Source organism: Micropterus salmoides, unplaced genomic scaffold (assembly GCF_014851395.1).
Source record: "Micropterus salmoides isolate LMB-PRFRI ecotype aquatic unplaced genomic scaffold, ASM1485139v1 Ms_hic_scaffold_7, whole genome shotgun sequence".
NCBI classification, from domain to species: Eukaryota; Metazoa; Chordata; class Actinopteri; order Centrarchiformes; family Centrarchidae; genus Micropterus; species Micropterus salmoides.
Genome location: NW_024044459.1, coordinates 1,511,657 through 1,526,304, shown reverse-complemented (window position 1 = coordinate 1,526,304; position 14,648 = coordinate 1,511,657). Strand labels below are relative to the sequence as shown.

General features: G+C 42.5%; 1 protein-coding gene across 3 annotated transcripts; it reads right to left on the bottom strand.

Moving 5' to 3' along the window:
- Window positions 1–382: 382 nt before the first annotated feature.
- On the bottom strand, window positions 383–3,542 carry LOC119892379 (alpha-(1,3)-fucosyltransferase 7-like). 3 transcript variants are annotated; one of them, XM_038704582.1, is made up of 4 exons: window positions 3,116–3,542; window positions 2,814–2,897; window positions 2,272–2,369; window positions 383–1,996 (listed from the first exon to the last, which is right to left on the bottom strand). In XM_038704582.1, exon 4 carries the CDS (start codon window positions 1,941–1,943, stop codon window positions 903–905), a length of 1,041 nt encoding a protein of 346 aa, XP_038560510.1. In that variant the 5' UTR covers window positions 1,944–1,996; window positions 2,272–2,369; window positions 2,814–2,897; window positions 3,116–3,542; the 3' UTR covers window positions 383–902. The 3 variants fall into 3 exon arrangements, with proteins under 3 accessions (XP_038560510.1, XP_038560508.1, XP_038560509.1); XM_038704580.1 differs by having other exon boundaries at window positions 2,814–3,542; XM_038704581.1 differs by having other exon boundaries at window positions 2,272–2,897.
- Window positions 3,543–14,648: the final 11,106 nt, after the last annotated feature.

Genomic DNA, 14,648 nt, shown 5'->3' with positions numbered 1-14,648 from the left:
CAGATATTAATAAGCTGGGCAGATGCAAAAATTTAGAAAATCAGGTAGGGGAGAGGGGGGTGAATTGAGACAGTTTGTTCCTTGAGTACATTCAAATGTGTTCAACTAAAATGTGTACATATATTTCAGGATGTGGTGTATCCCTGGAAATATTGGATCTAAAATAAACAGTTTTAAAAATATAAAAGAAGTGGTAACACTTATTTTTTTTAGATATTGACCCCCATCAGCCACAGTCATGACAGCATGCCCAATTAAGATTTATGGGCATGGTAACAGAGACCAAGATTGTGGGTCATATGAATGTGCATCTCAGTAGATAGGTTAAATCAAAAAAAGTCAGATGATCACTGGATTGATTCAACATTTTAACAGAATTCTCTTGTTGTGCAGAGCATGGCTTTATTTTGGAAATTAGTCTATTCTTTAATTCACTGGTTGCTAGTTTTATCATGATGCCTGACAGTGAACCTTATTAAATAGAATGTTGCCGGTGAAACTGATATTGGCTTTTACTCAGTAGGTTACCAGCTGTAATTTATTTAGCAAACAATTATTTTTGAAAAGCACCGGAAAAGCGTATATAGGCTTAGGAAAAATAATGAAACACCCATCACTGTTTACAGTCGTCAGTAACTTGTTGTGAAGAAAAACTTGCCTCTGTGGTTCAAACATGAGTTCCCACTTCTTCTTTTTTGTACAGTGCACTGCCAACTCACCCAACCACAGAGATTTGTTTCTGTGATGTGCAGTTCCTCCCTGCTTACCAAAGCTGCATTGCTGACTGAGACACATGTAATTCTACATCAAATTTCACTGTATGGTATTTCACATTTGCATGTGGTAAAACAGCAGTATCAGCAGTCCCAATCAACACCTCATCAACCTGAAGACATCAAATTTCAGCTGTTAACCCAGCTGTCCAGGTCCTGATAGACTCTATTCGCTGGTAAACTGGAGTACTTAACACAGATGTGACAAAGCCTTTCTCTCCAGTCAGTGATGGTTTTAATTCTGTGGGTGCTGCGCCACTGGAAGTACTCCTCATAGGCCTGCCGGTCTGCAGCCACATGCTTCAGATAGGCTGCCAGGTCTGCTGTGCTCTTGAAATCAGAGACATGGATAAAGGAACCAGGGGGAGCCAGTGCCTCATACGTGGCCCTGCTGGGTCCGAGTACCACTGGCACGGCCCCTGCTTGGAAAGCGTTTCTCCAGAGCTTCTCGCTGATATAGTCTGTCGTCTCAGAGTTCTCAAAAGACAGGTAAAAAAGACACTTTGCAATGGTGGGCAACAGCTCTTTGTCTGACAGGGGTTTTTTGTTCCACTTGCCGTACACCTCTATGGGTATATACTTCTTCAGACTTTGGTAAACAACAGCCCGAGCCTGGTGAGGCCGATATCTGCTGACCACCCAGCTGACAAAACAGGAGCGATTTAGAGGAGCCTGAAAGCCTAGTCCATCACCTCCTAGCATGGTCTTTCCATAAGGGATAGATATGTCTGCATCACGTCTGTAGCTCATCGTCCAGTTGAAGAGGCCGTTCAGCTGTGTGAGGTTCGCATTGTTGATAGGAGGCTCCATTGACAACCACACCCAGTGCTGGGAGGCGGGGCGATGCTGGTGCAGGGGCATTGAGGACAGACCTCTGCTCAGCTCCTGGTGGTGGAAGACAACCACATCGGCCGTAGAGAAAGAAGAGATGTTATGAGTAAGGAAACATCGGCTGATGTTGTACATCTCGAGGCATTTGTTCCCGTCAAGCTGGTATGAGCGGCCGAACGGCCAGTGCCAAAGCAGGATGCTGATGTTTCTCTGAGGAACATCTAGATGATATTTCTGCAGACAGAGCTTCTCATTCAATAAGATGTAATAAAGCAGGGATGAGAGGGAGCCGAGGAGGAGGAGGACAATGACAAAGGCTCGGGATCCAGATGTTGTCATGGCTGCCAGGTGTTTTCCAGGTCAAAAGGGCACAGATTCCGGATATGTAACTCCTAGAAAGGAAGGAAGGGTAGATCAGAGATATTACTTTGCTTTCATACATTCTCATCAGTGCAGGAACTGCAGAGGGCAAGGTGATAAAAATGAAAAAATGTCCTACTGCAGAAGACATTTAATTCTGTTTTATTACAAGTGAGCTTTAGAAATGTAACATACACAAATAAAATACTCTAAGAAGAGTGAAGTAATCATTGAGATTTTTTTGTTTGTTTGTTTGTTTTTTTACAAAGGATTAAAGCTCTGGTCGAACATTTTATGAAAACCATACCTCTGTCTGTCTTCCCCTGTGTTCAGTGTTTTCAATAAGAACAGTGTGTTCTGCTTCTGATGGAGGATTTCATCAGTATTGCACAGCATTGCTTGTAACTGCTCAAAAAAAAATGTTAAAGATTTATGCTTAAATAAAACTAGTTTGCAGGTGACTGATCAAAGTCATTTATATGACAAACCACAAATATTTATCTGTATGCTTTAATAATAATAACTTCTGATAAGAATACTTTTATAACTTTTTTGTGTGGGTTGATGATGACGCATCTTGTGAAATATTAATGTCAAAAAAAGGTTTTCTAAAGATGGCCCCTATAGCTGGATACACCACAAACTTTTTTTTTAAATCACATTTTAAGAGGAAAAAAAACTCAAATAAAAATCCTTATAAAACCCAATTTTTGTACAATTTCCATCACCCCAAGGACACATACAGTAGCATTCTGTACACGATGAATCAAAAGTAAAAACATCGATATCAGCTTAGCGAGTGGATTTTAATGAAATAAAAACTTGGTTGGCAGAGATGTTGCCACTTACCTTCTAACTGTTTTGTGTGGGTTGATGATGACGCATCTTGTGAAATGAGACTGGCAGAAAGATGTTTTCTAAAGATGGCACACCCTGATAGCCGGGTACACCACAAACTCAACATCATTTTAAGAATAGAACATTTTAACTGGAGAAAAACCCCAAATACCGTAACACCAGATTTTGGATTATCTTGGATGGAACAGTAGCAGTCTGTACACAATGAATCTGAAGTAAAAACATCAATATCAGCTTCCTGGGTGGATTTGAACGAAAACAAAAATTTGGCTGGCAGAGATGTTGGCACTTACCTGGGTGACATGATGACTGTCCAGAGAGCTTTGTCCTACTCAACACATCTTAGAATATAAAGGAAATCCTGCCCCCTCCTCAACCTTTTGACTCATCTCTCACTTGACACTTTATGCACACACACCCAGCTACTTGGTGGCAGGGTGTGACAGTTGTGCAACATCAGTCAGTTGCCAGCAGAACGAAACAAACGGCAACTAAGAGTCATTTATCGGTTAGGGTTACAGGTGGTGAAACCCCTGCCCATCGCCACAGACGCCTGCCACCGTGTCACTCTGCTTCACACTCATTTATGTACGTTTTAAAACTGCTCATGCATCTGCTGTTTGCAGAACTGGCACAGCCATCAGCTAGTGGTGATCAAAAAAATTACCTTTGCCAGTTTTAGATTTGTAACCCACAAGCTGGTCTTCCTCTTCCTGTTCTTGCAGCTCTGCAGAGGAAAGGGGCACAGGGTTACACAGCTCCTGTAGGCACAGACCACATCATAACTATTTCAACGAGCTGAGCCCTCAGCCCTCTCAGTTCACATTTGGTTTTTAATGAATAACCTGCAAAACCTGCTCCAACTGTACTGTTTTAACTCACAGTTTTGATTCAATTTGTTTCTTATGTACAATAACAAACCAAAATGATAACTTTGATGTGCATATTAGAACATTACAGTACCTGTCATTAGACCTGAAGTGGGTATTATGTCGTCATAAATCCACTGAGCACTCTTACACCATTCTAAACCTGACCTAACCTACCTAACTGCCTTTAAATCCTACATTCACACAAACAAATCACAGATACCCAGCTTGACCCAGCCTTATATCTACATTGCAGGAAGTCTCATCTGAATGTCATGGCCCACTTAGTTGTCCAACCAACCATCAAAATATGCAATATAACTGAGCTGAACTGTATTTTAATGTTGGTGCAGAGCGCAGAACTCTCACACTTGTCTTCCAGGGCATTACTGAGGTAACTTCCTCGACTGTGTCAGTTTGGTATTGTGGTAACTCAACAAGTGTCCCAGTGGGAGGAGAGGCACACTTGATGGCGTCGCCATCACCAGTGGCATCCTGCAATCTTGGTGTCAAGAATGCTCAGAGATAACTCAGCATCCTTTTAGTGACTTCATTTTGTGAGCATAAACCCATCTAAAGACAACAAATATCTTGTTAGTCCACCTGCAGTCTCTAACTGGAGTGATGCTGCACTCTGTCAAGCCACAATTACCCACGTCAGATCCAGTGGTTGCAGTTTGTTCAACCAGCAACAAACTGTTGTATATCAACCACAGAAACCTCCGTGCTTATGTGCACATCAAAGTTGTTGTTTTTATGAATTTTTCTACAGTTTCTACTCTAAATCAACAGGTGTATTGGAGACAGGCAAATTGAACACATTCTCATTAAAAATGTATTGAAAAATCAATTAAAACTTCTATCTCTGCTTATAACTCCCTCTGAGCCATCCATACCAGCCAGTCATCCCCAAAACACCAGGTAAACGGGGGACAATGATAGGGACCTCATGCAGGTGAGGTTCTTTGTTTGTGATCTGAACTTTTTTATGCGACTCATTGAACTCAGTTTCCCAGGACTCCCAACTCCTATAGCCTACAGACCCAGCTGCAGTCTTGATTGGTTGATGACCTGTGACCTCAGACACTTCATTCATAAAACCACACCAGAATCAGAATCAGTTTGATTGCCAGGTACATTTTCACATACAAGGAATTTGTATTCTGGATTTTGTATTTTTGTATGAGTAATGTACAATCCAGAGTCAAATTCCTCGTATGTGTACACATACCTGGCAATAAAGCTGATTCTGATTCTCATATGCAGGCAGCAAGTTAAAGTGGCTTCTACACCTTTTGTTCTTTGTGTGACCACATGTGCTCACACTCCTCCCACACCACACACACACACACTCACTCTGTCCTTATCAGACATGCAGATCTCTTTGTCTTGGTTCAATGCACTCTTTCACTCTTTGTCTTGTGTGTTTTTGCTTTGTTTACTGTTAAAGAAACGCTTGTGTACCGACATGCTGGTTTCTTTTTATATCGCGGAAGAATGAATATATTGCCAACCACTGCTGCGTAGAACTCCAAATCCTTCAACCCACTATCTAATAATGGTAATTTTGTGATAGTTGTGATTATTGACCTAAATTCCCGATGAATAATTTAGTATACAGTACATTGCTTATAATCAGGATTTTTGCTAATAAAACAGATTTGTTGGTGTGAGTAGTTGGTTCCTAAAGACAATTATCAGATTTTTTTTTTTTGTGAATCTTTACATTTGTGTTTTTAGCATGATTTGACTTCAGAAAAACCCCAGTGAAATATCAGAGTGAGTTTGATCAGGCAGAGAAGCCGCCCAGGCACAGAGCTGAAGGTTGGTGTGTTGAGACCATCTTGAGTAGACGGAATCCACGGTGGGGGCTCAGAAACGCAGAGCAGGGGAGGACCTGTGGATGCGCAGTCCTCCATGGTGCAGGCGTAGCTTAGGGAGGAAGAAAGTAAAAAAGGTTCAGTTTGCTTCCTCTGTAAGTAAAGATAGATTAATCTTTTTTTAAAGTACTATTTTGATTCTGTAGTTCATGACAATGGGGATAATTGGGAGGGCTAAAGCTGAAGTTATTATATGGGACTTAATGAGATTTTGCTCTAAGTACTGTGTGGCCCTATGTTTTGATTCTTAAAGATACCTGACAGAGTTTTTGTAAGTGGTATTTGGATTTAATGTGGGCCCTAAATCTGTGCAGTCCATCCAGACATAGTTGAATGAATTAAACCCAACAGCTTAACGTTGGCTGATTAGTCTGATAAACAGAATACAAGGTTGCCATTATTTGAAGATAACTTGATAAACAATCCCTCACCCATGTTTGCTTTGGTTGCTTCTCACAACAAAGGAAAAATAATAAGGTTTTGTAATTATAAGGAGAGGGATCTGTTTGAAGACCTACTTTGCTTGGCACCTAGATTAAGATAAGTTTCATGGTCCTCCACATCTGATAATAGCCAGTGTTCTGTTTAAAAGGGGTTTAATGTAAACTGGTCTGCAAACCGTCCCTGGTTTCAAAGCCTGACCAGCCCTCTGACTTGTGATCCAAAGCTTTGGCCTGTGACATTTGAGTTTGCAGTGTGACATTTTGAGACTCGATTTGAGTCCATAGAAGTTACTCATTTAAGGGAAGTAATAATGTTACGTTGGCTTCTTCTCTCAGTAGACTGAGAACCGTTCAGAAGGCCGCAGGACAAAATGCGTCACCTTAGGAGGCTGCCCCCCCCTGCTGGTGGGAATGAGTAGCAACGCCTAAAACTGCCATGAGAATTTATGGGAACTCACATCTAAAGGGAATAATACATAATAAATCAATATAAATGTGAACACACATTTAGTGGGTGTCACACGCTCCCGGACAAAAAATAAAATAAAATGGCTCATGACATTTAGAAAATTACATTTCCACCAATTTGGCTCACCACACTCAAATATTTACTCAAGGCCTAAGTATGTATGGTTCAATAGGCTACATTGGAGATTGTGTATGACCCCATTAAGTAAGGCAGTGGAAGGTATGGTAAGTGTGGGTAGAGGGTGTTAGGTGTGTAGTGTAGGTTGGGGGACACTGAACAAGTTGGCACTGACTGTACTGCATACAGTCCTGCAGTGTTCACTGATTGATATGAGGGCTGGCCAAGTGACTCATAAGTTAGTCTCTGTTATGGTCTCCTATTCCGTGTGGATATTCTTATTAGTTCATACTGAGGCGTCACAGGTCTACCATTACCATCTGGGATATGTCCATACTGGTGTTCTTCAGGTCCTTCACCATACATCTGTTGGTATCCATCAGTTTGTAACTGCTCTTGTGTGGCTTCACTTTCAGGAGCGATGACTTCAGGACATTCTGATGTAGGTGTCCTTAGTGGTGCAGTAACCTTCAACTGTTCACGACTGTTTACTGTGTTCCTCTGACGTTCATAGGAAAGCCCCACCTCTGGTGCCTGAAGTTTTGTCTGTCTTGGTACCCTCAACCAGTAATCTCTCTTTCAAGTTGCGGACCAATACTCTGTCACCTGGTTGGAGAATAACTCCTTTGATATGACGGTCATAATACTTTTTGCCTCTTGTGCTGGAGTGTTGGCTATTCTCGGCTGCAATTTGGTATGCTTCCTTCATTCTTTTGGCCCATTTTTCTGTATAGCCCTTAGCCGTTTCGGGCTCCTCTTTGGTGGACAAGCCAAACAGTTGCCCTTTTCTTTTTCTTCCAGTGTTCTTAGCATTTGGAGCAACATCCTGTTGAATCTCTCTGCTGGGTTGTCCTAAGGGTGGTACGGGGTTGTCCTAGAGTGGGCCACTCCAGCCAGCTGTCGCAGGGTCCCGAATAGGTCATTTTCAAATTCTCTTCCCTGGTCATGGTGTAATCTGCCCGGATACCCAAAGCGAGGGATGAAGTCATTAAATATCCTTTCGGCAGCCGTTTTGCCAGACTTGTTCTTCGTTGATTAGAGCTGAGATTCATAACCCCCCTTGCTGGCCTCCAAGTGCATGTAGTCAACTGACACTAGTTTGAGAGGTTGTGTGCAGAGGTTGTTATGCTCCCCATAGGTGCCCTGATATGCGTCACTGGTTTCTTTTGCTTGATGCAGGGGCACTTTCTGGTTACATAGATCTCGATGTCCCTCTTCATGAACAGCCAATAGAAACAATCTCGTGCTAGAGGGATGACTCTCTCTGTATCAAAACCATGTCATCATGCAGAAGCTTGAGGACCAGGAGATGGTATTGGATAGGAAGGACTAACTGCTGCCATTGACCCACATTGCGAAACAGTAGCTGGTTTTCAATATGTAGCCTTCACCATTCATGCATGAGCTTCCTCACAGGACCAGCAGCTCCCTTTCTGTCCGCACTTGCCAGCATGGTCTTTGAGTTCACCGATCAGCTCACCGATCACTGTATCTTGTCTTTGAGCTCTAACCAAGTTATTGTGGCTAATGGCAGGCAGTGGCACATCCATAGGTGGCTCGGAGCACTGTGAGAGGTTGAGAACAGCAACGTAGGCAATGTCTTTATTTTTAGCAGCCTGCCACCCTTCCCACACTGCACAGATGTCATCCCTCGTCAACTCCACTGTACACTCAGTGATATAATGCCCAATGTCGAGCACGAGAGGGTGTCTGCATCGATGCTGGCTCTTCCTGGTCTGTATTGGATGTCAAATCGAAAATCGGCAAGTTCACCCACCCACCTGTGGCCTACCGCATTCAGTTTTGCTGTGTCCATCACATACATCAGGGGATTATAGTCTGTATAGACTGTGAAATGTGGTGCATAGTACAAATAATCCCTGAACTTTTCACATACCGCCCACTTCGGGGCAAGAAACTCCAGTTTCCCCGAATGGAGGTTGTAGTCTTTTCAGCGGGGGACAGGGTCCTTGAGCCATAGGCGATGGCCCTGAGTCTTCCCTCCTGTCACTGATACAACACTGCATCGAGTCCTTGGGCTGAGGCGTCTGCGTGTAGTATGTAAGGCAGTTCGAAATCTGAGTATGCCAGTACTGGTGGATGTGACAGCGTATCAATAAGTTGTTCAAGGACTCTTTGATGACCATCAGTCCAGTGTACAGGGTCCCTGGAAGGCATCTGGGCTCCCTTGTTCCTTTTGGGCTTCCCTTGTGTCGCTTCAGAGCTTCCTTTCACCTGCAACAGCTCATAGAGGGGTTTTGCAACACTGGAGAAGTTTGGGAGGTACGCTCTGTAATAACTGAGGAATCCAAGGATCTGGGGGACTCCACCAACTGTGCTTGATCTTTTGTCTTTCAGAGACAAGATAGCCTCCAAATCTTTTGGGTCAATCCTGACACCTTCAGCTGAGACCAGCCTTCCCACATTCCTTGACCTCTGATTTAAACAGTTCGCACTTTGTTGGTCGAAGCTTGACACCATGGGACTGCAGAGCTCTCAGGACTTGGCGCACTGTATCGACATGGTCAGTGAAGGACTTGGAGTAGCAGAGGAGGTAAGGAAGGTAAGGAATGCAGCAGTTGTCACGCAGGGAGTCAAGCATTTCCTCCATACTACTCTGGAAAGCAGCAGGGGCATTAGAGAGGCCAAATGGCATTCTCACCCACTCATACAGACCCCAAGGAGTGATAAGGCTGTCATGTGCTGTGATCCTTCTGCCATAAAGCCCAGGTGGTAGGCCTTACCTTGGTCCAAAATGCTGAACCAGCTGTGACCCCCTGGTGTGTCAATGAGGTCTAGAATTCGAGGCAACGGGTGGCGGTCTGGTACTGTTTTCTGATTCAAGAGTCTGTAATCAATACACAATCTTAAGGATCCATCCTTCTTTCTGACACACACCACGGGTGCAGAAAACGGTGACTGTAATTTGACAATCTACCCTCTGACGAGCAGGTCTTGAATGTATTCTTTTACAGAGGCTTAGGCACAGAGGTGTACGTGTGCTGGACTGGGAGGTTATCCTTCAGGTTAATGGTCATTTTCAGACTCGGGATGCAGCCAATGTCCCCATCGTCTCGAGCAAAAGCCCCTGACTCCTCATAAAGCATCCGTTTTACTTTCTGCTGTTGCTTGTCGGCCTGATGGCTAAGATCCATAGGTGGATGCCACAGCGTAGCAGTGGACTGGTTTTCGATGCAGCGGGGAGGTGGGGAAGGGCCAGAAGCATACACTCGACCTTTCTGTCCACTGTCTGGGTGGTCTGTCTCAATGACTTTGTCAATTATTTCAATACTTCCAAGAACGGTTGAGGTGGGGAGCCTTACAACATGTTTAGTGTGGTTTGACACAGGCACTGTTACAAATGGTCTGTCAGTTTGGCAAATCTCCATCAGTCCTTCCCATATGCTCAGTGACTCTAGTTGTACACTATCACTTTTGTGTTTGAATAGTACAAGTGAGTTTGAGCCACTGATGCCCACTGGCACTTTGCACTTGACATAGGCTATCTGACCAGGTGGAATGACAATCTCTTTTTTGCCTACTTTCAGCACCGCATATTGTTCTTCCTGATGCACTTCAGTGCGGATGAAGCTAGCCAGTGATTCTTGAGATCGGGGACAAAACAGGTTTTGATTTTCAAAAAAAAAATCTTGATTATTTAAAAAAAAACATGTATACATCTATATTAGATGAGGCTTTGCCTATATAACCATGTTTTAGAAAAACCTCCCAGTTTTAAATTTTTGGACATAAATGACATGTTTGTGGGATCAGACATTGATTATTGTCAACACCCTCAGAAACATAGAAACGTCATAAAAATTATTTTGAATGACCTTATCATAGACATTTTTACTCTTTGAGTTCTATGTATTGACCAATATAACATTTAATCTCCAATATGAACAGAGATACTTAGAAGTGTTCAAATTACAAATTAAAATGCAACAATGTTATAGACAAATATTTTGATGGAACAAAATATATCATCTTTTTTTAAAAAAACAACATAAAGTGCATCTGACGGAGTTGACAAGGCATCGACGGTGTTGACATAAAACTGACGGTGGTGACAAACAATATTTAATTCAAAATTATCATTGAACTCTCACAAATACTGTAACATTATAAGATACGAAGAAAATACATTATATAACCAATCTTTTTTGGATTAACATCTCAAGGGAGTACAAGGACTAGACAATAGTCCATGAACATAACCCCGTTGTAAAGTCCACAACCTCATATATATATATATATATATATATATATATATATATATATATATATATAGCCTCAAATATATGCGGCTTATACACAAACTACACACCCCATCTCCAGAAAAGTTGGGATATTTTCCAAAAAGCCGGTGAATAAAGTGACTACAACAACATGGCTTCGTACACACAGATTGCATGTTCTGCCAGTTCAGATCTGTCTCCTATAGAAAATGTATGGCGCATCATTAAGTGTAGAAACAGACAAGCAGGAAATAATTATAATAATTTAAATAATTTAATAATTATAAAACTGGCACAATTAGTATCTTCACTTCCCAAACGATTAGTTGTTATTCAAGGAAAGGTGAGGTAACACAATGGTAAAAAAGCCTCTGGCTCAACATTTATTTGTGCGTGTTGCACGCGTGAAATTCTAACTTTGTTTATATTCACAAAATACAGTTACATTGATCAGTAAAACTATTGAAAATCTTTTCTTTGTACTTTGTACTCAGTTAAAAAAAGTTAAAGTTAAAAATGAAAAACCTTCTTTTTTGATACTTCCTGTTCCTTCTCTTTTGTTCCTCCACTAATAGCTTCTCACTAGCCATTATGGCCTGAAATGCATTTCATTATGCAGTCAGTATACATATCTGATGGATAAGCATAAGCAAATGATGGATAAGTATTAGCAACACCTTATTACATATTGAGTACTTGAGAGGCTATGAAAATGAGATTCAATTCAAAACATAAAGCTATTTTGTGGCAATTGCTTGAAATTCAACACATAAAACTGAATAACAGTAATATCAAATGTTTATGAAGTAATATCACTAAAGTCAATATATACTAAAATGAAGAATAATGCACTTCAGTGGCATTTGTCAACACCGTCTTAGAGAGAGTCAAAACCGTCAGACACAAATCCTGATGTTGACATCTGACAGAGTTGACAAAATACCATATTTCCCCTCAAAACACATGTGCTCATCACAGGAGCCGTCTTGTTTATCATTAGTTGCTTGTGACCTCTATAATTTACATAAATTAAGAATTTGTAGCAGAAAATATAATACAAATCTTGCATTACATTAATTATGGTGTTGACACACTACGGTTGTGAAATGCAAGGTATCAACAAGTAGGTATGAAATATATAGAAACTAAACAACTTACCAGAGCTGGAGTGGTCTTATAGCATTAGAAAGAACCAGGAAGTGATAACGGAGTCCTCAGAGTTTTTTCTGACGGTGTTGACAAAAATCTACCACACAAGTTAAATCATCTAAAAAGTACATTAAAATCTATTACAAATTGTAACTTTTGATACCTATTAAAATATTTACTGAACTACTAACAAATAGTAAGTATAATTGTTAATTTTGCATTACATTTAATTATTTTTAAGCTATTGTAATGTAATGACACCTGCTTCCAGACAAGGATTTTTTACAGGCACTGGTCACATATTATATCATTTATAATAAAAAAAAATATATAAAACAACATGAAATAAATAACTGGGTGTGCTAAAATTGTCCTGTTAGTTTTCTGGTTAAATTTATGAATAATATTATGTAAATGTTTTACCCAAAAACTGTGTTTTATCTGGTGGACATGTTTTGTCCCAGATCTCAAGAATCACTGTAGCTTCTGCCTTCACACTATCTATATCCATGGACTACATTAAAGCCAACAGCCTCTCGAGCACTAATCGGCTTACCAGAAAGGGTACCCTTATGGCTAGGTCCGGGTCATCATTACCTTGTAGGTTCACTACTATTTCCACCCACCCCTCATATGGTACTTTATCACCAGTGACAGCTGTTACATCAAGGTCTTTGTCCATTAGCTCACTGAGAGGTCTGATGTGCTGTTCAGTTAAATTTTTATTTTTCCAGGTGTGATCAATAATGCTTACGTTGGCCCCAGTATCTAGGAGAACTGTTACGGCATAGCCATTCATGCTACATTTCAAGAGAGACTTAAGACCTATCAATGGAGCTATCTTTTCAAGTGGCTTTGAACGGCTGGTGGCTTGTTTGCAAATAGTGGGATTATCTTCGCCTGCATGTGGTGCTGTCACTTTTTGGGGTCAGGACATCACAGGTGACAGGTGCTTGCATCATCTTGTCACAAGATCTCTGACGTAATTGCTGACGTAATCTGCACTCTGCGCATGCGTTGGCGTCTGTAGCCACCTGTCGGAAGCTCCGTCTTAAACCGGACTCTTATCCAGTTTTAATCCACTCTTTTTTTCCATCCTTTTTATTTAACTTAACTTTATTTAAGTTTTACGTGGGTTAAGGATTTTAGTCATCCGACATGGATTTTAAACTAGATGACCGTAAAAACGCGATCAACGCTACTGATCGCAACAAAGCTCCGGTGACTATGCAAGCCGAGATAACTCTGCCCCATGAGGACTGCTCACTCCTTAAGAAAGCGAACAAGAAGATTGCTGACCTTATGGAAGATATCCGACGACTTTCAGAGGAACTCAAAGAGAAAGATTCCCTGCTGACTGGCTTTATGGATGTAGCTTCAGTACAAGCCAAACAGATTGTTTCTCTTAGCACAACCGCTAACATCCAGGACACCGTGTTTTGGGACCCCTCTAGTCTTCCCAGGCTTTCATCCTGCTCGACTCCGAAGCATCAGTCAACCTGGGCTGAAGTGGTGGTCCGTGGCTGCAAGAGAGGCTCGGATGGGGCTGCCTCTCCTCCGCACATCGGCCTCTCCAACCGCTATGCAGCCCTGTCTGACAACGCTCCGGTCCATCCAGCTGATGCACCTGCGGCTTCGAGTCTCCCTGATACGGATCTCTTTCGGCGCACAGTGCCTGCCGACACTGTTGCCTCTCCTCCACCGGCTACATCTCCCGCACTGGGCCGCCGGTCTGCCGCCGGACCTGATCGGCGGCCGTCATCCCGGTCAAAAACCTCCGCTTCCCGACGTAGGATCCTGAAGGAGGCTGTGCTCAGACGCTCCGGAGGCCGTCTCCACCCTGCACCGTCGGGTAGCCCTTCTGTCAGGTATGTTACTGCTGCTCCAACACAACACTCGGCAGCTCACACACTCCATCCTCAGTCCGCACGCAGTGTTGAAGCAGATTCTGCTCAGTCCTGCTCTGGAACCCCACAACCGGCATCTCCTCGTCCCCTTTTCTCCCCAACCACACTAATAATTGGTGACTCCATAACCAGAAACCTCCGTTTCTTTAACGCTACCACTCGCTGCTTCCCTGGTGCCACCACGGCTGACATTTAAAAAAAACTCCAGGACCTGATGCCGTCGCTCCCGTCCTCCATCACAAGAGTGATAGTCCATGTCGGAACAAATGACACAGCTCTTCGGCAGTCTGAGCTGACAAAATTAGATTTTAACCGTCTTCTTAACTTTTTAAAGCAGTGCGGAAAGTCCGTTTTTATCTCTGGTCCCATTCCCACAGTTGGTCGCGGTGCTGGCCGCTTCAGTAGACTCCTTGGCCTCCACGACTGGCTCCAGTCCACCTGCAGGGCTCACCGTGTGTTTTATGTGGATAATTTTAATATTTTCTGGCAAAGAATGTCTCTTTTTAAGACAGAGGGACTTCACCCAAACAAACGGGGCTCAGAAATGTTAGCTGCGTACAAACAGCATGTGGTGCGGTCCACACATGACTTACGTGAATGACTATTCATTCATGCAGCACACCTGGACGCACCACCGCTCACTGAACAGATCTCTGCCTCACTGCCACTAACAACTGTCTCCACCTGCTGGCATGTAAAGCCGTCTGCTCCCAGCGCTGTTCCACAGACTTCTATTCCTGTCATCATCACG

Bases quoted from the DNA above. Each gene is read 5' to 3' on its own strand.
- LOC119892379 (XM_038704580.1), bottom strand. From the start codon at position 1,943: ATGACAACATCTGGATCCCGAGCCTTTGTCATTGTCCTCCTCCTCCTC.